Here is a 24,915-nt window from a genome sequence, read left to right on the forward strand (position 1 = left end):
GTTGACCTTCAAAACCTGTCATACGATATTATTTTTATTTTGGCATTTTCATCGAAATGAGAAATAAATATGACATAAATATGTTGAGAAACAATATAAAAAATCTATCCATATGTCAGATGTATGGAAAACAAAATTTGACCGACTTACAAGGACGGAAAATAATTCAATATTTATTAATTTGAAAACTGACGAAGTTCTTGAGTGACTCTGACACAAGCAATTGGTGACTTGTTTGCTCTGTCATTTACTGGGCATCATATCATCGAACCATATGCTTGTCAATCGGCGTTAACATCGCTTAAACTTCAAAATATTCTCTGTGTTTGACAGTGGAGATTTTCGCTATTGATTTCATCAGGACTTGATTTAGGCAAACCAATCTGTACATCATAGAATGTTATTCTGTTAGTTCGGCAAGGCTGATTAAGAAGTACAGCACGGCAAGTTTTCCAGTTAGTGAGGTTGATCGGCAAGGCTTATTGTCTTCAAATGTCCTTTTTGCATTACTTAACCACAGTTGAAACGTTCACTTCAAACAGCAACATGGAAGAATACAGAACTTATACTATTTTTAACGGGACAAACATCACTTTCAATGAAGATTTTCCTTTGGATTATAACTTTCAAATGGATTATAGCATATATCCATACCGTGGGGATATCAAAATGGTCCCTGTTTGGGAAATAGTAATAAAAGCAATTCTTTTCATCGTTATAGTTATCTTCTCAATTTTTGGAAATATATTAATCATTATTGTAGTGATTCGGAACAATTCAATGTGGACTACTACAAACTACTACCTCATCAATTTGGCGGTTGCTGATTTAATGGTGACGATCTCGTGCACTTGGGTAACACTTGTTGATGATGTGACAGAGGGATGGGTACTTGGAGCTTTCTTCTGTAAAATCAACACTTTTACGCAAGGTAAGTCGAAACAGTCTGTCGACCTAGGGCTGATATTTTCATCCCCATGGTGTTGTTGTTTCTTTGACATATTCATCATACCTATTCTCGTTATATCATTTAAAACATTGATTTCTTGAAAGTATAGTTAGAAATTTTCAGCTACAAAAAATATATATATATATAATTTGACAGTTCTAACATCGTTGGGAATTTTTCAGACCTTTCTATATATATAATAAATAATCTCTCTCTCTCTCTCTCTATATATATATATATATATATAATTTTTCTCTTGACAAGCAAAAATTATTTGTGTGTGTTACTTTTATCTTCAGTTTGTAACATGTTTTACCCTACCGGTGCACCTGGTCCATGCTCCCAGGTTTTAGTGGAGTTCGAGTTGCTCATTTGCTTTTGTTCTTTGTATGTTTGATTTTAGTTACTTTATGTTCTTTGTTGTGTATGTCTGTTTTCCATATCTGGTCTTTGTCCCTGTATTGCATTCTTTTGATTACCGTTATGACCTTGATTACTCTTGCAGAATGGTTTTTATTCATCAATTTCTGTTTCAAGCATCAGTCTTCAATTTAATGTCTTACTAAAAATATTGCAAATATGCAAATATGTAAATAATATAAGGATTCCTAAGTAATGAGTTATTTTTCTTTTTTCTTTTTTGAAACATTTCTCTTTAATGTCCAAAAACAACAACGCGCATTTTGATCACAGTCTTAGAATAAGAGGAATGAATATAACTCATCAGCTTACTTTATATATTGAACATAACATACATGGAAATTACAAATGATGGCTTTATGCTGTTGGTAAAATAATGCCTGCAGCGTGATCAAAGTATACTAGAATTCTCGGAAATATTCTTGGACTAATGAGCATTATAGTTCAACTCGGCGCATTTCTGTAAAGTACCACTTTTCTAATAACTGATAGCGGATAATAGATAATCAAAATATAAAGAACCATTTCTTCAGGGAGCTAAACTTGGAGCCGAGAAAAGGATGGGTCACTCTTTTCTCGATTGATTGCCATTTTCTTATTTTGATATTGCTTTAGACAATATTGCCGTACAGATTCATTGTTTGGTGTTTCTACATATTAAGACACCGGAATCTTTCTATAAGTAGCAATAAATATATTCAGCCAAATGTTCCATGTCTTCATCATACCAAATATCAGTTCGTTCTTGTATATTATGTAGACTCGGCTCAAATTGATAGGAAGACTCACACAGATCTACACAGTCATAAATATATTAAAAAAGTCCAACCAATTTTCCTCTTAAAATTTTTATTTTTTTTCATATTAAGTTGCTAGAAATCTTGAGCCGTATGATTATTCTTTTGTTGAAATTAGTTAAGAAAATATTTTGCCAAACTTCACTTTTTATGCTGGAAAACCCTTTGTTACCCTTTCATTTTTAAAATCACAGTACAAAGATCTGTTGTTCCATTGTGTCAAAGCTATGGAAACATGACATACTCACTATACAGGTTGTTACAACTAATCTATATAGTTCTTTATGATACAGGAAAACACTAAAGAAAGGTTTACTTGAGATACATGTAAAATTGTCGATATAAAATTAAGAGCATGTATAGTAAATTTCACGGCTTTTTCTTCTGTTGAATAGTAGATCACTAAAAATGATGTAAACTAAGCAAGATCTACAGTATATATATAAATGTACTAAGTTACAGCCCTAGATTAATCCTACGAGGAGGAATGACCCGGTCAGCGAAAGCTATATTTTTATATAGCCTAGCTGGCCGAGTGGTCTAGGGCGCTGGACTTTGTGCAGGCGGTGTTGCCATAGATGTCACAGCAGTACGAGTTCGAGTCCCGCGGAGGGAACGACCAAAAATTTGCATCGCAAATTTGACAGTTCTAACATCGTTGGGAATTTTTCAAACCTTTCTATATATATATATATATACTGTAGATCTTGCTTAGTTTACATCATTTTTAATCGTCTAAATAATAGTCAACGGGGTGATGGATCGTTAAGAACGATGTGAAACATAACAATAAATTAAATAAACGTCTAAATATGTTTAACATCACCAGAAGATGGTAAAATTTAAATTGAATATTTCGGATAACTGATATCCTTCCTCAGCATAAAACTCATTAAACTATATGAGCATAAAACTCACAAAGTTCAAGACCAAAACAGATTCAGAAGCTGAATCGCGTACGCTGTGGGTGATTGTACCTTTATCAAAGGCTCACATAAGCAACTGATGAGGAGCCTGAATGAAAGAGGGTCTTTTTATCAAAGTTACAATTAACTGTGGAAAACAATTTAAAAAAATAAAAAGTCCAAATATAGTAGTACGGCGTATTGATGTATAGCAAGTAGTGCTGTACCAGCCTTAGACCAAGACCTAAAATGAATTATTTTTTTTCGTTAATTCCATCTGGAGAAGTTGTTTGCAATTTCTTCATCCAAAAGCTTTCCCGAGATACTCTTTTACATTTTGACCAGTTTTTATTATGTTCTATGATCGTCACAACAATGTTGTGGAGATCCTCCTGGGTGTGTCCGGCAGATCTAAGATGGCGACTTTGAGGGAGGTCTGGGTTGCATTTGTAGTCACTGCGATGACCATTCATACGTCTGTTGAAAGGTTGTTCTGTTTCGCTAACGTACTGCATACCAAATCGGCACTGGAGAAGGTATATGGTATTTTCGGTTTTGCAAGTTACGTCGCAAAAAATGGCAAATTCCTTTCCAGTGCAGTAGCTTTTAAAAGTTTTGGTGTGCAGCATCTGGGTTCAGGTCTTACATCTCTTATCTCCACATGGTCGACACTGGCCCGTTGTATTTTGTTTTGGCTGAGATGGAATCTCTGCTCTTACTAGGGCATCTCTTAGGCTCCTAGGTCTACGGAATGCCAGGACCGGGGCCCCCGGAAAGAGCTTGGAGAGCTTGGGATGTTTTTGAATGTCTTTCCAATATAAATCAACAGATATAGATCGGGGATTTGAACGTGCTAACAAAATCAGCCGTAAAGATCCCCTCGTGTACAAACCTAAGAAAAAGAACAAAAGGGTCCCTTTTGTGCTTACATACCATCCAGCCTTTGGGAAACTCCGGTTTATATATCTTCCCTGTATCAATTTGATCCGATGGAGCAGTGTAGCGAATAGAGTCGTGACATTCTGAGACGTTTGTATAATATTGATTTGTTGTGACATGCATCATTAATTTGAACCTCTATTCTACATAATAACATGTAAAATGAACTGTCCCGTACTACCATACATCGTGTACTAAGTTACAGCCCTAGATTAATCCTACAAGGAGGAATGACCCGGCCAGCGAAAGCTGTATTTTTATATATAACCTAGCTGGCCGAGTGGTCTAGGGCGCTGGACTTAGTGCAGGCCTCGCAAATTTGACAGTTCTAACATCGTTGGGAATTTTTCAGACCTTTCTATATATATATATATATATATTTTCTTCATTAATCCTGAACAAACTAATTATCTGTTAAATATAAAAAGTATAAAGAAGACAAGAAATTCCGACAATTTCTAAAATCTATTTCTGGAACTATGAAGCCTATGCTTGAGAAAATAAAATCTGTTGAAAATCCCAATAAAATGTACTAATGAACCAACACAATACGAAGCATACAAGATGTCTACATAAGGTACAACAATTTTGCTTAAGGAACAATACTGTGATGTTATTGTCCACACATGTACGCTTGCTCCTATGCTTGTTATTTTAAGTTTGTTTCTTGGCAACCATTATAATATAAGATTTTAACGACTTTTTTTGTATCAATATATATGACTTTATACAGTAGTTGATACTATGGATGAAGTTTTTTCATTCAATCAAATTACTTATTAAAACTTTAAATGAATGGTCTTCCAGTTTATGTGAGGAACATATAAATTGTATAATATCAATATCCGACAGCCAAACCAGAAGGTTATTGGTAGATTTCGGTATTTTGGTGTTTCTGCTTCTGTATTGCACAAACAATATCAAAGGTATATTGTCATTTCGACATTTGTTTATTTTTTTTTCAACAATGTATACTTCTATTCCCCGTACTCAGTTGAAGTCCCGACTTAAAAACATTATATATCGTTGTTTTTCCAAAAAAGATGGTACACCTAGATACAAATATATAGTTCTTGGTAGAGATTCCTCATACTTTGTAAAAAATAATTCCAAATCATCTTCCAAATATAAAGAAGATGTTTACGAAATGCTGGAAGTTTTAATCGACGACATATTTGTCCATTGTGGTGGACGCATTTTTCAACAAACGGTCGGCATTCCAATGGGAACAAATTGTGCTCCTCTACTTGCTGCCCTATTCCTTCACTCTTATAAGGATGACTTTACAGCTGATCTGATCCGAAAGAAAGAATATCGTTTAGCTAGATCCTTTAATCTCAGTTTCCGCTATATAGATGACGTATTATCTTTAAACAATCCTAATTTCGGGGATTTGATACATCGCATGTACCCAAAGAACTTGAGACAAAGGATACTACATACACTGTGAGGTCAGCCTTATATTTTGACCCACGCTTAGAAATCGATGGTAAAGGAAAACTACTGAACAAACTTTACGACAAACGTGATGACTTTTCATTCAGAATTGTCAACTTCCCTTTTATCTGTGGCAACATCCCTTCAGCACCTGCGTATGGATTGTTCATATCACAGCTCATACGTTATGTCATAGCTTGCCGCAACTACGCAGACTTTTTGTATCGCGCTAGAATTCTAACAAATAGGATACAGGAACAGGGTTATGTTGCTACAAGTTTGAAGTCATCCATACAGAAGTTTTATTTTCGTCATCATGAACTCGTGGATCACTACGGTATATCCATCTGTGCCATGAAAACTGATTTGTTCAACAAGTCATAGTTTTCCTTTCCTCTGTCGTCTACCCCGGACTTTTCTTTTTATTAGCAACTCGGCGGGTGTTTCTAGAAAAGCAGGGGACGCTGACCCTACCGGTGCACCTGGTCCATGCTCTCATTTTATACTGGTGTTGCTCATTTGCTTTTGTTAGTTTGTATGTATGATTGTAGTTACTTTATGTTTTTTATTGTGTGTGTTTGTTTTCCGTGTCTGGTCTTTGTCCCTGAATTACATTCTTTGATTACCTCTATAACCTTGGTTCCATTGATTACTCGTCGACATAATGATGTTGTTATTTCGATATGTGTACCGCCGTGTAGGTCCGGGTGTTAAAAGAATAGGCCTGCAGCAGCACTAAGCTTGTCGTAAAAGGCGACTAAATTTTGCTCAGAACCCTAGCCGAGGGCTAGGGCGCTCTGCCCACAGAGCAACTGGGATGTGTGCCCCAGGTGGTGGAATGGGGTACCCCTGGCGTGTTACATGCTGGGGTTGTCAGGCTATAATACGGAAAACCTGACTGCAAACCATAGTGGTACACCGTGTTGGGAAAGATGCCACGTTCCTCGCACGTTAAAGAACCCTACTGTGGTATTCTCCCGGAGTAGGAACCATAGAACCATAGGGCTCCACCACAGGAGGCTAAATTGCCCGATCTTACCCATGTCTCCCTATTTCCAGTGGCAATCAAAATATGTCGACCCCATTATCCTTGTGTCCCATCCCTTTTTCATTATATCATCATTTCATGTTCATTTTATTATCAATTTCATGTTCATCGTATGAATATAGCTGAAATATTGCTGCTCGAACGTTAAACCCCAACAAACAAAAACAAACAAATCGATATGTGTAGTTCATTGCGACCTTTTTCTTTCTTAATGACCCTGGTGGGTTTGGATTTTTATTTTTTTTTGTTGTTATCGGGACCTTTTAGAGCTTACACTTATGTGTTTGTATACACTTATTGAAAACCTTTTGGTGATCATGACCTCTGATTGTATTTACTACTGTGTATTTAGGTTACATGCTGGTGCAGTTGTTGCGTTTTGCCATGGCCGTTCATGTTTCTAGTGGTATTGTACAGATAACAAATTTATCATTAATCAATCGTATAATTAATTACTGTTGTAGAGTTTCTTGTTTTGTATGATAGACACAGTAATAATAAATCTAATAGAATGAATTCTTGTCAGGATCTGTTTATAATACAGAATATTTAAGACACTATTGACTCAGTGATTTGTAACTAATGACTTATCATAAGAATAAGATGGAACGCTTTTTCTTGAACAACCAAATGCTATTTGGGGATAAAATAACATACATGCACCACCTTTATTAGTTGGTCACCCTCTGAGCTCAACATTCTATGATTTCTTACATACCTTTTCATCACAAAGTATGTCACGTGATACTTGAGCTTATTGATTTGCGATTTCCTTTTTGAAACTGTGTTATCAAACTAAACTCCAATTATTATTTTCCATAAACAGTGGAAATATGATCTATTATGAAGCTCCTCCCTGCTTTTGTATGTATTTTAAGAACAAGGCATGATCATAACAACAGTAGTTTGCTGTTATATCTGACATTTATATTTCTTTATTGTTCCATTATGGTTCTGTTAAAAATTTGAAGTCAGCTTTAAAAATAGATAGATAATAAATTCATATCATATTTCAATTTTCAAGAGTTTCAATCTCGTCTTAATTATTTTCGTCAAATAAATCCAATGTAAAGATGTATAGCCACAAATAACAGGTTCATCAAAATAGTAATTTTCACTTTCTTTTTTTTCTGCCATGAATCACCCTTAAATATTGCTATACTATTTTTTTTTAGAAATGAAGCATGAAAGTATTATGAGTACATTTATTCCATTAGATTAACTTTTACTTACAATGTAATTACATTCTGCTGCACTAATTAATGTAATTAACAGATCAAAGAGATTTGCTACATACAAATGCAAACTTATGCCAGGAAGTCATTCCTTAATATTTCCTAGTTCAAAATATTGCTAAGTAAAAAACCCAAACAAACAAAGACATACAATAAACATTAATTGTTGTTATTATTTTTCCTTCGTTTATTTCGGTTTAAACATACTAAGTTCTAATGCTTGTCAAATAACCAACTACTAGTATATAGATATTACGAATGTTTTGTTTAAAAGAAGTAACCTCTTATCAACATTATTAGAACCAAATACTTAGTTTAAGATTCAAATATGAATTATAAACAGGGTGTACTCAAAACAAAATATCGATTTTTATATGAGTGTAAGGGACTTAGACCTTTTTGAACTGCTTTTTGGGTATGTTTAATTGTGTAATATTTTGTCACGGTGGCCAGCTTTAAAAGGGGAGGGTTATGATCATGTCAAAATACTTTTTGCGCCTGTCTCAAGTCAGGAACTTCTGGCCTCTGTATGCGTTGTTTCGTTTTCACTTTCAGTTATATTTATGTTGCTGGAGGCAACTGTTTCGCTGTAGCTGTGTATAATGTTGTTTTAGGGCCAGCTACAGCCTTCCCTGTGTTTTCTCTTTGTTCATTGAAAAGACCCATCGGTGGATGACATGTTTCATCCTGGTGGGGTTGTCTTTGATATATTCACCATTTCCATTCTCCTTATATTAACCAAGTAACTTAAAAAAATCTCAATATTTATATTTTTTTCTTAGACTACATGTTATGGATTTGACAAGATCAAACTGGTTTTAAATAGATTACACAGGCCACAAAAAACAAGACTTCTTGTTATGTTCAGACTTCCTCATTGAGTAAATCGGAATATCTAAATCTGTACAAATAAATTACACAGAAATATTGTTTTCTTTTATTTAGCAATTCACTGATTCATTGAAATAACTGTGAGTATGTATCTTAATGTCTTGTCCTCGTTATGCTGATTACAGGGCGGTACTACAAAAAGTATTTAGAGAGCTATGTGTTGACCTCAGTGTTCGTATTGTATCATAGCGATTATTTAGATTTTGAAAATAATGTCAAACTAACTTCAGCACTTCATTCATGTATCGTCGATTTATGCAGAATCATATGATATGATGTTTACATGACGAAAATATTATGAACTGGTATTTGATCCGTTATGTATTTTTTTATACATATTGTTGATTTAAATTTTATACTTTTCTCATACTTTAATTCCTTCATAAAAAAACTTACAAAATTCTGCTTTATTATATCTAGAAAATTTTCTTGAAGAATTTTTTTTTGATAACTCAATTCCAGATGACCTAGATTTAATTATGTATCTGGTTATGCTGGTTATATTCTATTTGACCCCTTAGGTGTAGATTTAAATGACAATGCATATATTTATAACCGATATTATTGTCATTGGTTGTTTAAATGTTAAAGTAATATTTGACAGATCGCCTCTACCCCAAAGAACTTGAGATAAAGGATACTACAGACACTGTGAAGTCAGCCTCATATCTTGACCTACACTTAAAAATCGATGGTAAAGGGAAAACTAATGACCAAACTTTACAACAAACGTGATGACTTTTCATTCAGAATTGTCAACTTTCCTTTCATCTGTGGCAACATCCCTTCGGCTCCTGCGTATGGAGTGTTCATATCACAACTGATACGTTATGCCAGAGCTTGCCGCAACTACGCAGACTTTTTGTATCGCGCTAGAATTCTAACAAATAGACTACAGGAACAGGGTTATGTTGCTACAAGTTTGAAATCATCCATACAGAAGTTTTATGGTCGTCATCATGAACTCGTGGATCACTACGGTATATCCATCTGTGCCATGAAAACTGATTTGTTCATAGTTTTCCTTTCATCGTTTGTATACCTGGGAATTGACTTTTTATGAGCAACTCGGCTGGTGTTTCTAAAAAAGCAGAGGACGCTTACCCTACCAGTACACCTGGTCCATGCTTCCAGTTTTTAGTGGAGTCCGAGTTGCTCATTTGCTTTTGTTACTTTGTATGTATGATTTTAGTTACTTTATGTTCCTTATTGTCTGTATATCTGTTTTTCATGTCTGGTCTTTGTCCCTGGATTACATTCTTTTGATTACCGCTATAACTTTGGTTCCCTTGATTACTATTTGCAGAGTTTTAATTTCGTTTCAAATTGTCAGCAATTGCAATTTGTCATGAGGTTTTACTTAGTATTTGTGAAATATTCAAATGGCATTTACTATGTTATGTCCAAACTATATATAGTGGTTTGAGTAGGTTATTTTCTCCTTTATACCCATGACTTCCGTTATTTCGAACATTACATAAAACTTTATTTAGATGCCCAATGTTAGCTATTATAAAGTGTCTACTATTTGGAATAATGATGCCTCTTATAATAATTTAGCTCCTTTCATTCTACATGGTGCAGTTGAAGAAAAAATATGTCCACACGAATAACAAATATAACTGGATTAACAACAACAGATGGAAATAATTTAAGCAGCAATTAGTTAATGTCAAACCCATGTTGTATGTGTGCCTAATAGTTAATGTCAAACCCATGTTGTATGTGTACCTAAGGTTGTTTCCATATTTTTTAAGTGAAAACAAGGCATATTAAACATAAGTGTTTGCTATACATGCAAACTTAATGAATAACAGAAGAAAATAAATCCTATCACTTGAATTGGAAAACAAGCTTCCATTGTAATAAAGATATCCTTTCGTGGAACATCGATTGAGATATGTAATAATAATGGCCGTTTTAGTGCCTTTAATTCGACTTGACAAACTTTGTCAATCTGTATTTCTTGATTTAGATACATAATATCTAAGACACTTTACTGAATTTATAAACTGGACGCTATTTAGTGAAGCTTACGTGCCATGAGGTAGAGTGAATTTCCTGGCCAATGTTTATCGTAAAAAATAAAAATCGAAAACTGTTGTATACAACGTGACCCTTTCCTACAGTTACATGTAAATGATAATGATAAATGATCAGAAAGATTTTAGATATTACTAACCTGTCAAATATTGGATGATACTTCTTTGTTATTGATGACAATAAATAACGGTGTTGACAGGATGAACCGGAGACACTTCGTCAAGTTGATTATTTAAAAATATTTTTCCTATTCTTTGACTTCTATGCTGATGTCCATTTTAAAACCGACGAAAATAATAAATCATAAAAGTACTATGAGGAATTTTTAGTGAGGGACTACGACATCACAGGCGCTAATATTGTTTTGTATTGTATCCTCTATTATTCAATACAGGATAAGACATAACAGAGAACAAAATTCTAGTGCATGAAAAAAAAACAGCTTATCCTGGAACCGTTCTATCTTTGCAGTCACAGACCATATCTTTAAAAGTGATTTACTTTGTACTAATATGAAATTTTTTCTTGTGTTACGTAGAAAAGGTAACTTTTTTTAAGTTGATGTTATCTCTCTGGTTTGTGATCGTTCACGGATTTTGTGTTGCAGTATAATAGACAATGATTGATATATTCAATCACAGTATTTTAACATGCGATATTTTGGTACCGCCTCGTGGTTCAACAGGCATTATCCGTATTTTAGTTTTTACACCATATTTGTGCACTGTTTTGTTTATGATTTCTTACTAGTAGAAGAGCGAGCACCATTCAAGCAATTACCTTATAAAAATCTCGGGGCAAAAGTCAAACATCACAACAGATCAAAGAATGAAGGAATATTGCCCATTGTGTCTATGATAGACATACAAATCATGAAGCAGCAATTAATGCTGTTTTAGTTGTAAAATAATAATAAGTTATAAAACATTTAATTAAGTTTATTATAATTTATTGAATATCCGTTTTATCATGTCAATACATTTTTAAACTTATACCAACAAAACCCTTTTTGTGATGCAAGAAATGCACCAACGTCGCAACAAGTTCAGACTTCGTGAACAGATCGATTGGAAAGTCAAGTATTGCTGCATGAACCATACCAATGTAAAGTAAAGTGATACGCTGTTTATAAAGGAATACATGAAAGGTCAGTATCATCTACTGACAGGAGAAAGTCTACAAAAACGATTCAATAGACACTTCTTATGATAAAAATTGAATTGATATCCGTCCATTTTTATACATTTGTGAAAAATAAGTAGTACTCTTACATATTGAAACAATGTAAAGAAATCATATTTTTAAAAAAGTGTGGTTTTGGATATCGGCATTTTTATGGGTATCCATTCATGGTCATTTTCAGGAGTGGAGGCAAGAAATTGTTTCGAATATCGATGGGGAAACAAATAAGTTGTTTTACACAACAAATCGTTTCAGTGTAAGATAAGACAAATACCTAAATGCGAAGAACGAAGAAGAATCATGCATTTGTTTTGTATAAATGCGTGCTTTAGGTAGACAATTTAGTTTACTTTGTAACTTTAATAGTGAACAATATTTAAAAAAATAGTGTTGTACCGCAGTTTCACCTGTAACGATCTTTATTCTTTATTTTTGGCTCATAAACACTCCTTCGACCATTTAAATGCGTGTCATATGCCTTTTTATCACCTAGCAAATAAAAGAAAAACAAAACAGAACCGTCCCCACTGATGCATTAAAACAGCAAATTGAAATACCATTTTCCTAATTGGTTTTCCAAAAATTGCCTTCTATGAAATTAACTTTGAATGGTCTTATTTAAACCGCATCGAATGAGTACAAAATGAAATTAAGGAATGAAAAATACTCATTTTTTTTCTACTTAACTCGGGAAATTAAAAAAGACGTGTGATGCATACATGTGAATTACATTTACAAAATGCTGCTAGCCAATTGATGGTGGGATATTTTGGGATACAAAATGTCTTCCATTCAATTTCGGAACAACGTATCACGACCAACAAATTTATAGGAGAAGTAAAACGTTGAATTTTTAAAGATGTTTGTTTGTTTGTTGGGGTTTAACGTCCGAGCAGCAATATTTCAGCTATATTCAGACGATGAACATGAACTTGATGATAAGATGAACATGAAATGATGATGAAATGAAAAAGGGATGGGACACAAGGACAATGGGGTCGACAAACTTTGATTGCCACTGGAAATAGGGAGAGGAGGGTAGGATCGGGCAATTTAGCCTCCTGTGGCGGAGCATTATGGTTCCTACTCCGGGAGAATATCACAGTAGGGTTCTTTAACGTGCGAGGAACGTAAGTTTTAAAGATTAGGACAGGGTCATTGTAATATATTACAAAGAATAAATGAATACAAAGTAGCAGATAAATGCCTTACCATACCGGTCTCAAAATTTATATGACATCTTGTATACAATATATTACGTTATTTTTAAGGATACCAACTTAAAAAAAAACAAACAAAAAACAAACAAAAAACAAACAAACAAAACAAAACAAAGAACAAAGACGTCGGCCTCCAGCAATTTAACGATTTGTATCCTGATAGTGTAATTACTATTAATTCAATTGCTTTAAAGGGGTCCTATGGTCAATGTACTATTTGATAGTTACAGTTTGCGAAATTCTATGTTGGGGCTTAAAACTGCACACTCAGATTCTTTTATATAAAGGTTTTATAAATTCTTAACCTTTCAGAGTTAAAAGAGCATTTAAAGGGACCAAGATTCTAGCGGAAATCAAAAGAATGTAATCCAGGGACAAAGAGCAGACATGGAAAAGACACACACAACAAAGATGAAAAAATAACCCCAAAAAAGTACATACAAAGTAACAAAATTAAATGAGCAACTTACTTAGACTCCACTGAAAAATTGGAGCATGGACCAGGTGCACAGATAGGGTAAGCGCCCACTGCTTTTCTAGAAATACCCGCTGAGTTGTTCATAAAAAGTCAAGTTGAGATACGATACATTTAATTACTTCTTATGAGATTTCAACCATTGTCATTATGTGGCCTTGTCATGCAATTTACTTTATTCAGCGTATACCTATATCCAGCATACGACTTTGTTCCTTCATCTGACTTAATATTGAGCCGTTTAATTTGATACAAAAAACCCTTAAATACAAGAGCAGGTCAATTTAGTCACCGCCCCATATTAGTTAAATAGAATATTTTAGTCCTTACTATACTGTTCTGCACAAAAATATTTGCACGTGGGAAAATTTTAAAAAAATCAAATAAAAACAAAAAACAGTTAAAAAAAAAAGAAATTGAATACTATTTGAAACTTTCGGTGTTGTTTTCGTTAATTATAAATGTCTTGATATTTTTTTATACTTGCATTTAGTTACATCAATACGGAGAGGGGGCACTAAAAATCATTATCATATTAATTTACAAAATGATACCAATGGTTTAAGATGCATATAACATTTCCAAATGTTCAAATTTTATTCACTCATGTTTATGATCAAAACAGTCGTATTTGTCTTATCTTTTGGGGGAAATAAAAAAAATGCAAATTTAAATTTTAAGACGGTAAAAAGGGTACAGTCTATGAAAACCAACTATGAACTACTCTGTATCATTTGCAAATGTTAATTTATTGTTTGCAAAAAAAAAATGATTTTTTTGTAATTTTAAATACTTTTAACAAATTTTTGTGGTTCGCGATCACTAAAATCCTCCTTCACATTCAAGCATTTGATATCTAATGTTTTCGATCGAATCTCATTTTTGACAAGTGCGAAATGTCTGCATAATGAATTAATATAATATCTAGAAATTTATATACTGCCACTCATCCATCACTTATTACAGGCGAGTCCTTATTTTTTTAACTGTCTATTTTATATTGTTTTTATTTGTGTTGATTTAAAATTGCATTTTAAAAATCAAATTAAGCGAGCGTGATTGAAAAGTCCTGCATATTTCCTGAATATTATTTAGTGACAGTTTTGCATGTATTTTTACAAATAAGTTAAAAAAATACTTTCGACGATCGTTTGTTAAATACAATTGTTTGTGAACGTTTTATCGGCTTCGAATCGAGAAAATATCAGCATTATTTTAAAACATGTTAATTAGCAAATTAAAATATGTGTGGCAAAGTATATGTATCTTTGTATCTAAAATCTTACATGTCGCGAAACAATTTTCTGTTTGGAAAGATTATACTCGTTGAGTTTGCTTGATAATAAATTTGATTATTAAAACTGTATTATACATTGCAGCGGTTGTTTTTTATCTAAATTTGGAAATTTGTTACATTTTAACAACCATATTGACTATTAGAACTTGTCTCGTACTAAACTTATAATCTCTAAATCTGATTCAAAATCCTTTCATGATTCATTTATGTTATTGATTACAATTTTAGTATTTTGTTAATAAGCTTTTGTCTTGTGTAACATCATTTCATATGTTATTTACATTTGATATTTATATATTTAGTGCTGACATTATAACACAATAACATTCAGTAAATACAGTGTGCAAAATAACGAAAAATGAAATGTCTTACTAAATCTCGCTTGAAAATTAGTTGCTAAAATGCTGTTCTGTCATATATTTGTTTCTATTTGTTAGAATAGAAACTTGGTATATACCAATCATATTGGTATTGCAGATTTTGATATGCTGTTCACGTGTTTCAAGGAGTAATTAACCTCTCATCACCGCATTAAAAGTAAATAGAAAGGAATATTTAAATCCCATAGTTAATGGTGTAAAAGAAAAACTCAAATCCAAAAGTCAAACCGGCACCGAGAGGTTTTACCATGTGCAAAAATAATAAAAAAAGAATAACAACTTGGTGCTTTATGAATGTAATTCAAAATTTGGAATACTGCAAACTTCGATTAATTATATAAGATATAATTCATGGTCAAACAGGTCTGACTACTGGGTTGGTGAATACCTTCGGTAACCCTTGGTCCATCAGCAGTGGCATCGACAGGGCCCAGGGCTAATAATGTACAAACGTACTTATCGTATTAGGATACGATATACACGTGTTCACAATTGAAAACAAAATGAAGAGTCGTTATTTTAAGTATCATGAGATATCGGATCCATTTCCCCGCAAATACAACTTAACAACGCTCCTAGACACCTACAGTGAACATTTCGTTGTAAAATTACAACAATCGATCTGTGTTTTTTTTTCGATAGCTTCGCTTAACATTTAGTAAAAATATAACAACCATGCACCAAACACTAATGTAATTCTCAGTGAAAAAAACTGAAACTGATGAGAAATAGATAATATCGTGTTTTCTTTAAGTTCTTCAATGATTTATATATATATATCGGAAAGTGGATAAAAGCTAATCTAAACATAATGGTATATCTTATTATTGTTGCGTGTGGTGTGTCCATTGAGATCCGTTGATTAACTCCAGAAATTGTCATGAGACGAACATAGATCTTTTATCGTACAAACATCACCATTACTATATCCTTCTGTTAAAATAATGGTTGATTGTGTTTATCGATAAATCAAGTAATATATTTAAATACATGGATATCAGTTATATAATATCGGTAACGGTTAGTAAATATCCCTTATAAAACGTACACAAAATGAGAACAAGAACAACTAAAAAGACTTCACGAAAATCCTGAACAAACAACAATAACATAAGACCCCAAAAAGTATCACCATTCACAATATAGTTTTCAATCATTTTGAAAAAAAGTCAGAGAAAAGTTAGGTTTACGAAATATAAAACTATATTCCAAAAGGCCTATCTAGAATTCATTGATTTCAAGGATGTTTTGTCATGCGTATAAAACTTCATAGAAAAAATAATGTATTATTTCTCCAATTCAACCACTTAGTACACGATGTATGGTAGTAAGGGACAGCTAATAATACTGATTTGTTGTGACATGTATCGTTAATTTGATCCTCTATCCTACATAACAACACCTAGATGAGCAGCCATATATTAATTCTACAAGGAGGAATGACCCGGCCAGCGAAAGCTATATTTTATAGCCTAGCTGGTCGAGTGGGCTAGGGCGCTGGACTTTGTGCAGGAGGTGTTGCCATAGATGTTACAGCGGTACGAGTTCGAGTCCCGTGCAGGGAACGATCGTAGCAAATTTGACAGTGCTAACATCGTTGGGAATTTTTCAGACCCTTCTAAAAGTTTACATTATCTTCCCTGTATCAATTTAATCCGATGGATCAGTGTAGGAAAAAGAGTCGTCGCATATATCTTTTACATATGCTAAAAGATTTATTGATGAATTTTGTTATATGTAGACTACATGAGTCGTTTATTTCATGTGGACAATTTCTAATTCCTCGTCTTTTCCATAATCTGAAGAAAATTTATTCTTTTGTATTCGAAAGTATCGTAGAAATAGATAAAGGATTACATTACTGCAATCGAACTTCATCGTGTAGTTGTTTACAAAGACTTTTAAGGATCAGATTCTTCCGTTTGATGATGCATCTTTCTAAAACATTTTGACTGAATTATAATCAGTTTTGTTTCCACAATGTTACTGATTTTTACTGAAGGAAAATGACGTCAATTATGTTTAGGTTGATACGAGATATAGGTAGAAATACAGAAGCGCCATTAATGGGACATTTAAATAATCGAATTCCACGTACATGGCATGAAAGTAAGAATAGGATTAAAGACGGCTTCAGAAGGGTAATTATGTGTTTCTTCATCAGCGACACCACTAACATTTGAAGTGAGTAAAATTCCGTTAGATTGTAGTTCAACAACCCGATTACATAAAAATAGCATAAATCACTGTTAGTAAACCCCAAGATACTTAAACCAGAAAGACCGACTTAGACTTCACAAACGCTCTATCTTAAGCTATATCGGTGTCTACATTCCTTGTGTCCTGTATATAATCACTGTGACAAATTGATAGAAATGAAACCCCGGTAATAACGGTTTCAGTTACACGAATATATTTTTGTCAATTAAAGACAAATATGAAAAATTCAGTTCTTATTAAATTGTAAAGGATAAAAGGAAAAGGAACAATCAATGTTATTTAAAACATCACAAGTCGTATATTATTAGTGACATGATGCTTTTAAAACAAATTCGATAAATTAATTGATGATTTAAGCGATTTTATGGAAGTTCATAATAAATATCATTCGCAAAGATTTGACCACCATGAATTACGATATATTTTAGAGTTCAATCTTGAACAATTGCATGATATTGAGTTCACTTGGAGAACTATGACCTGTCATTCACATATTCAAATTTGACAAAAAAAACCTAAGAAGTAACATTTATTTAATATAAGTGTCATTATTTGACATTTCTCATAATTGGACTGGGACTTTGAGACACTGCTAAATATGCATATAATACATATAATACATTCTCAGAGATCTTACAAATGAGATATACCATCCAAAAAGTAATGAAAAGAGGAGCGGATATGGTGAATCGCAACAAATGCACCAGCGTATAACCTCAGTGTAAAATAGTTAATATTTTCAGAGATCACCAAAAGATTTTCTGTAAGTCTTATGTTTAACAGAACAATGCGTCTCCGTGCTTATGATGTTTGCGTGTCGTGTTTTAAATAAATTGGAGTTAGGTACCAAATTTAAAAAAGGTCATTTTTCTTTCCTGCTATGTATACGTTTTCCATGTCTGGTCTTTGTCCCTGGATTGTGTTCTTTTGATTACCGCTATAACCGCCCGGTGCAGGTCCTGGTGTTAAAAGAATAGGCCTGCAGCAGCGCTAAGCTTGTCGTAAAAGGCGACTAAATAGTGCTCAGAAACCTAGCGGGGGGCTAGGCGCTCTGCCCACAGAGCAACTGGGATGTGTGCCCCAGGTGGTAGAATGAGGTACCCCTGGCATGTTACATGCTGGGTTTGTCAGGCTATAATACGAAAAACCTGACCACAAACCATAGTGGTGCATGTTCATTTTATCATCCATTTCATGTTCATGAAATATTGCAGCTCAGACGTTAAATCCCAATAAACAAATAAACAAACAAAACCGCTATAACCTTGGTTCTCTTGATTACTCTTTAAATAATTTCATTGGTCTCTATTGGCCTTCTGTGTTTCATTTTATCAAATATTTATCCTGAACTGAACCCTTTTCTTGTCTCTATACGTTATTCCTATGTCTTCGTCCGGTTTCATAACGATTTTTGAAATATTTATTTGGCAGTGCTTCAGATAATTTTCTTCGTATTCGGGTAATCCTTATCCATGGTCACAGTCTTTGACTTGTTCTTAATTCCAAGTCAGGCCCACTGCGGTTCCAGCTTTCCGTTGGTGTAATATCTATTTTGCCAGATTTATTTTAAACTTGACTTGATTATGAATAGGATTAGTGTTTGGTAATTTTTGTTGTTTGCCTTATTTAATGGATTTTCCCGGACAACTTACATCATGATGTTATGTAATGTAAAAAAACGTATCATTGCTTGGATATATAATGCTAACAAAGTGGCTACGTGCAATTTTTTTACCTACTTTTAATTAATAGTGACATTACATGAAAGACAAACCACATAGCCTATTCAATAACTTTAACTCAACCTAATTGCAGTATCCAGTATGTAGGTCAGACCGGTAAATTTTTCAATAAAGGATTTTCCAAGCATTTCCATTGTTTTCAGACACGATAGAAATACACAACTCTAGAATACTAACATTTAATAAACTTAAAAACGACATAGAATTTATTACAATCCAACCACTTTAAGTAATTTAAGTAAAACAAGATTGACAGTCTCAATTGCAGCATCAAAAGTCTGCTGACATTTGTTAACTTTTTAGGTTAAGGACTCTTTAAACTGCTTATCCTCTCTGCCTAAATGATTACATCATGGACACAGGAAACATGTTGAGATATTCAAAAGTAAATCTTATGAAGATTGTAATAGTTTTGGGGTTTGATACATCATATCTACCCTTAAGAACTTGAAATAAAAGATTCTACAGACACTGTGAAGTCAGCCTCAAATCTTGACCTACACTTAGATGTCGGTGGTAAAGGAAAACTATGGACCAAACTATACGACAAAAGCGATGACCTTCCGTTTCCTTTCACCTGTGGCAACATCCCTATAGTGCCTACATAAGGAGTTTTCGTATCACAACTCATATGTCATGTCAGGGCTTGCCGTAACTACACAGACTTTTTGTATCGCGCTACATCTTTTACAGTTCGGCTTCTGGAACATGTTTATGTTGCTACAAGATTGAAGTCATCACTACTGAAGTTTTATGGTCGTCATCATGAACTCATGAATTGTTACAGTGTATCCATCTGAAAACTGATTTATTTACTCTACAGGTACACCTAGTCCAGGCTCCCAGTTTCTAGTAGAATCCGAGTTGCTCATTTAATTTTGTTACTTTGTATGTATTATTTTGGTTATTTTTAATGTTCTTTGTTTTTAGTGCGTCTGTTTTCCATGTCTGGTCTTTGTCCCTGGATTACATTCTTTTGATTCCGATAGAATATTGGTTCCCTTGAGAACTCTCTTCTACAACCGAGCATCACACTTGTATATTTGTTACGTGTATGAAATCATCTGAAAAGAGACGCTATTTGAAAAGGACGAGATAGGAAGGGTAAATTGTTGTTTTATAAATAATTCAGCGTACCTGATCTAGATACTGTGTATAATTCTTTTTTTAATTTTTTTTGAATTTCATATTTTAAGTTTGAAACAATTTAAAGGCTACTTTAACTTTTTACCTACTTGACCCTTTTCTGCAGGCCTGTCTGATACTAATTCCAGTTTAACGTAACGTCTATCTTTAGGCTCGCATTCGGTGCTCGGTATTGAAAACTTTATTATTATTTAATGCAATAAATGTTATGGATATAATGGTGTTACACTTTGAGTATCAAAAATTGGTTGGAGGTATCAGTTCGGCTTCACTATTTCCAAGATTCTTATATAATTCTGTAGGTAGTTATGACTTTTCTACCCTGTTTTCAACACTCCGACATAAACTTATTAGGAAAAGTTGTCATATCTAATTAAATATCTTGATAATGTTTGGACGTAATTTATCCAAACTTCAAAAGCTATGTTAAAGATATCTACGCAAAAGAACTTAGTTGGCAGTACTCTTACACCTTTTCTAGATTTAGATAAACACTAGAAAATGGAAGCTTTTTTTCAAAAAATATCTGACAAAAGAAACGATTTTGATTTCCCTAATGTTAATTTTCAATTTCTAAATTGTGATAACCTCGAAGCACCATCCTGCAGTTTTTCCATTTCATAATGGGTTCGTTTTGCACGTGTTTGTAATAGTGTGTCAAATTTCAATTAACAGATTCCTTACAAAAAGATTTTGCACCATGGATGCCAATTACACTAACTTTTAAAACTTTTAAAACTTTTACTAAGCTTATCCACCGTTACAAACCGTTCTAAATATTAAAATAATTGTAAGTTCTTAATAAAACAATATAAGCCTTGCTCACCCAGTTTTTATTGAAATATAGTATATAAAGCACATTATTTCAAACAAATCTGGATTGTTCGACTGCACTTAATAAATTGATTCATTAAGGATACGATTTTAAAATCATTGTCTATTCTTTGAACCTTGTTTGCACAAATACAGATATTAGACCCCTAGTTACAACCCTGCGTAAAAACTAAGTCATTTCTAGTATTGCACTACTATTCTAATTAATACTTGACGTTACTACTCCAATTCCGGTCAAATGGAATTGTAGTGACTGCATATATTTAATGTTAGTAATTCTGGATGTGTTGTCATTCTTAAATATGAGCGTTTATCTTTAATTGGGTATGACATTTTGTTTATATATTTTATTGAGGTATTCCCTAAAGAAGAATTAGATATATTTCGGATTAAATTTTATGGCGTGTTTGTTGTTTTAGTTCGTTTTTTATCTACATTAAAAGGAGATGGTTAAGGCCTTATAAAACTATTTTAACCCTAACGCCTGTTCATATTCAAGAGATGTTTGTCATTAATGTGTCTTCGTGTCGTTATATGACTCTTCAGTTAATTATGAAGAAGTGTCTGTTCTGTTACCGTGGATTTTATGACGTTTGTTGTCGGGGCCTTTCAGAGAACTAAAATGTGTGTGTGTTTACACTTATCGAATATATATGTGATCTCTGTTAGTATTAACAATTTTATAAAGGTTATACAATGGTGCATTTGTTGCGATTCACCATATCTGGTACTTTTTCTGAAAGTCTTTGAACATATTTCTAGTGTCTGATTGTTCTTTTATGAGAAATAGATGGGGAATATGTTTATGTTTCCTCCCATTAGGCTAAACGTAGTCGGACCTCGAACTGTTAAATGCATAAAGTTACAACGACTTCCTTTAAAGCAAAACAAAAATAGCAACAAACACATTCAGAAAACAATTGTTGTAATTTTTTAACCAAAGATATAAAAGTTAGAAACATATTTCCAACTGAAATACAATTTTTTTTCTATAACTTTTTAAAATTCAAATAATTGGAAATCAAATTTAGTGTTTATACACATGCTCTCTATGTGGACACAGATGCATAATACTCTTGAGTGCATATGTACATATAATTTTTTATTGACTTTACTCATTCTAACAGTTCATTATAGAAATAAATGTGTAATAAAAATTCCTGGGTGTGCATCATTACCTTTTTATATAAGTTACCTTGTTTAATAAAAAAGGTGTTTACAAATTTATCAAATTCAGAATATTCTCTCTAAAATATTGCTTTCTACATAAATAATTTAGTTCTAAATAAAGATTTCTGAAAGGCGTCTTGTATCGACAATGATTTGCCCCCAATCTTATAATATTCCAATCTTAATGATAATGTGTAGTTCCATTCCGCTGTTTCTTTTTTTAAATTTTCATTCATTATTAGCAAATCTTTATGGAGCGGACGAACTCTATTACATTTATCGCTAATGATTACCAGATAATGGCAATTATACCTTCTATTTGTTTTTTATAGAAATATTGTTTCATAAGGATGATAAAGGATGCTGTAGTGCAAATGTATTTCATAGCTATAACTTGTTCAGATGCCATTTTCACTATTTCCCGCAATATTTCTGTCCGTGAATTTATCCGTGCAACTGACGTCTTTCATGAGCGTTTCTAGTTTTTCCCGAGGATTTCGATTGTCGGCAATGTTAATACCTATTAAGATAACGCATTTTAAACTGTATATCATTCTTTGATTACCTCTTATTATGCCCTAATCTGCGTTTTTGGCAACATTCGTCTGCAACCTACATATTTGTTGTCTTATATCGGAAACGAAACTATGTTAACGAGGAACAATAACTCTTGCTTTTAATATAAATCTTCTAGAAATTCGAAATCTGACGATTAGCGAACCAGCCATAATTTTTCATAGTTCAGGTACTCTCACGTCTCACTTTTCCTGGTAATTTCATTGCATTGTAACTGAATTAAAACATAACTTTATATACTTTAATCATATTTAAAGCTGATGATAAAAGCTTTATTTACATTTTATAATAGTTTTCAAATAGTTATTTTCGTGTCAAAGATTCACAGCCAGAAATCACCACAAATTGGTGGCAGCGAGGTAAAAAAATGGAAATTCGACAACGCTACTAGAAAATCAATTTTACAATACAAACTGTTTACAAACTGGTATTGATTGCAATTTGTGATAATTAGAAATAAAATTAAAATATATCAACACTAAGAATTACAGTAATTCCAAAGTGTTTATCCAAACGTTACACCAAGATTTATGAAAATTAAATGTGTTTACCCATATATAAAATTTGACACTAAGAATTATTAAAATTTAAAGGTGTTTTCCATTAGTTATAATATTCATAGCACCACGATTTATTGAAATTTCAAGATGTTTTAAATATCTACCACACATCTGTCTAAAGAGATGACATAAATCAGTGTAAGAGGAGTTAAATAGAACTTAAGCGAGAGAATTCTATGAAGAAGAAACTAACTATAGGTCTTGCAGCTTTAATTATAGTCAAATTCAAGACAACTTTTCATAAACTCATAACCAAGACCAGTTAATACAAACTCATATCAATGACCATTTTCAACCAAGTCATCACAAACAGCATTTTCATCAGTTTTATATATGTAGGAGAAGGTAAGGGTACAGATGGTATACCCAGGGATAGATAAAGAACTGTTTGACAACATCAGCATTGAATATATGGACTACCTGATCATAGTGTTGCCTATGACGTACTAACCAATAGATCAAATAATATGGATGAGTAATCAAGGGAACCAAGATTATAGCGATAATCAAAGGAATGTAATCCAGGGACAAAGACCAGACATGGAAAACAGACAAACACAACAAAGAACATAAAGTAACTAAAATCATACATACAAAATAACAAAAGCGAATGAGCAACTCGGACTCCACTAAAAACTGGGAGCATGGACCAGGTGCACGGGTAGGGTAAGCGTCCTCTGCTTTTCTAGAAACAACCGCCGAGTTGCTCATAAAAAGTCAAGTCCGGGGTAGACAAACAAAGAAAGGAAAACTATGACCCCTTGAATAAATCTGTTTTCATGGTGCAGATGGATACACCGTAGCGATCCACGAGTTCATGATGACGACCATAAAACTTCTGTAGTGATGACTTCAATCTTGTAGCAACATAACCCTGTTCCAGAAGTCTATTTGTTAGAGTTCTAGCGCGATATAAAAAGTGTGCATATTTTCGGCAAGCTCTGGCATAACGTATGAGTTGTGATATGAACACTGAATACGCAGGTGCTGAAGGGATTTTGCCACAGATGGATGGAAAGTTAACAATTCTGAATGAAAAGTCATCACGTTTGTCGTAAAGTTTATTCAATAGTTTTCCTTAACCATCGATTTCTAAGTGTAAGATGAAGCAAGTAATCTTGTTCCATGGCACTTGACATTTAAAAGCGGCATCCAAGATGGACCGAAGATAAGATCTGTTGAGCAGATAAAAGAGACATCCTTTTGTGACTATGATATTGAGGACCTATGGTGTAGAGGAGATGGACATAGATATGCAACTCAAGTAAGATTGAATCAGTTTGGACGTGATATGAGAGAGTCCATGACTAGAGATATCACAAAATCAGTTGGAGAATTAATCGATAAGAAGCTGACGAACAGAGATTCTTTTCAAAGCCTAGACACAGGACAGGTGACAAATTCAATAAGAAAGAAGTTCAAGGTCAAGAGAACACCAAGCTTACTGTT

General features: G+C 33.3%; 1 protein-coding gene across 1 annotated transcript in view; it reads left to right on the top strand.

Annotated features, from left to right (window-relative positions):
- Positions 1–546: 546 nt before the first annotated feature.
- Positions 547–24,915, top strand: part of LOC148618474 (substance-P receptor-like) — a 55,504-nt gene continuing 31,135 nt past the window's right edge. The window contains exon 1 of the mRNA XM_088576849.1: positions 547–931. Coding sequence (XP_088432975.1) covers positions 547–931 — 385 coding nt within the window. The remainder of the gene's footprint in view (positions 932–24,915) is intronic.

Source organism: Perna viridis, chromosome 4 (assembly GCF_037379345.1).
Source record: "Perna viridis isolate PV_CMFRI_1.1 ecotype Kerala chromosome 4, ASM3737934v1, whole genome shotgun sequence".
In the NCBI taxonomy this organism is placed as follows: Eukaryota; Metazoa; Mollusca; class Bivalvia; order Mytilida; family Mytilidae; genus Perna; species Perna viridis.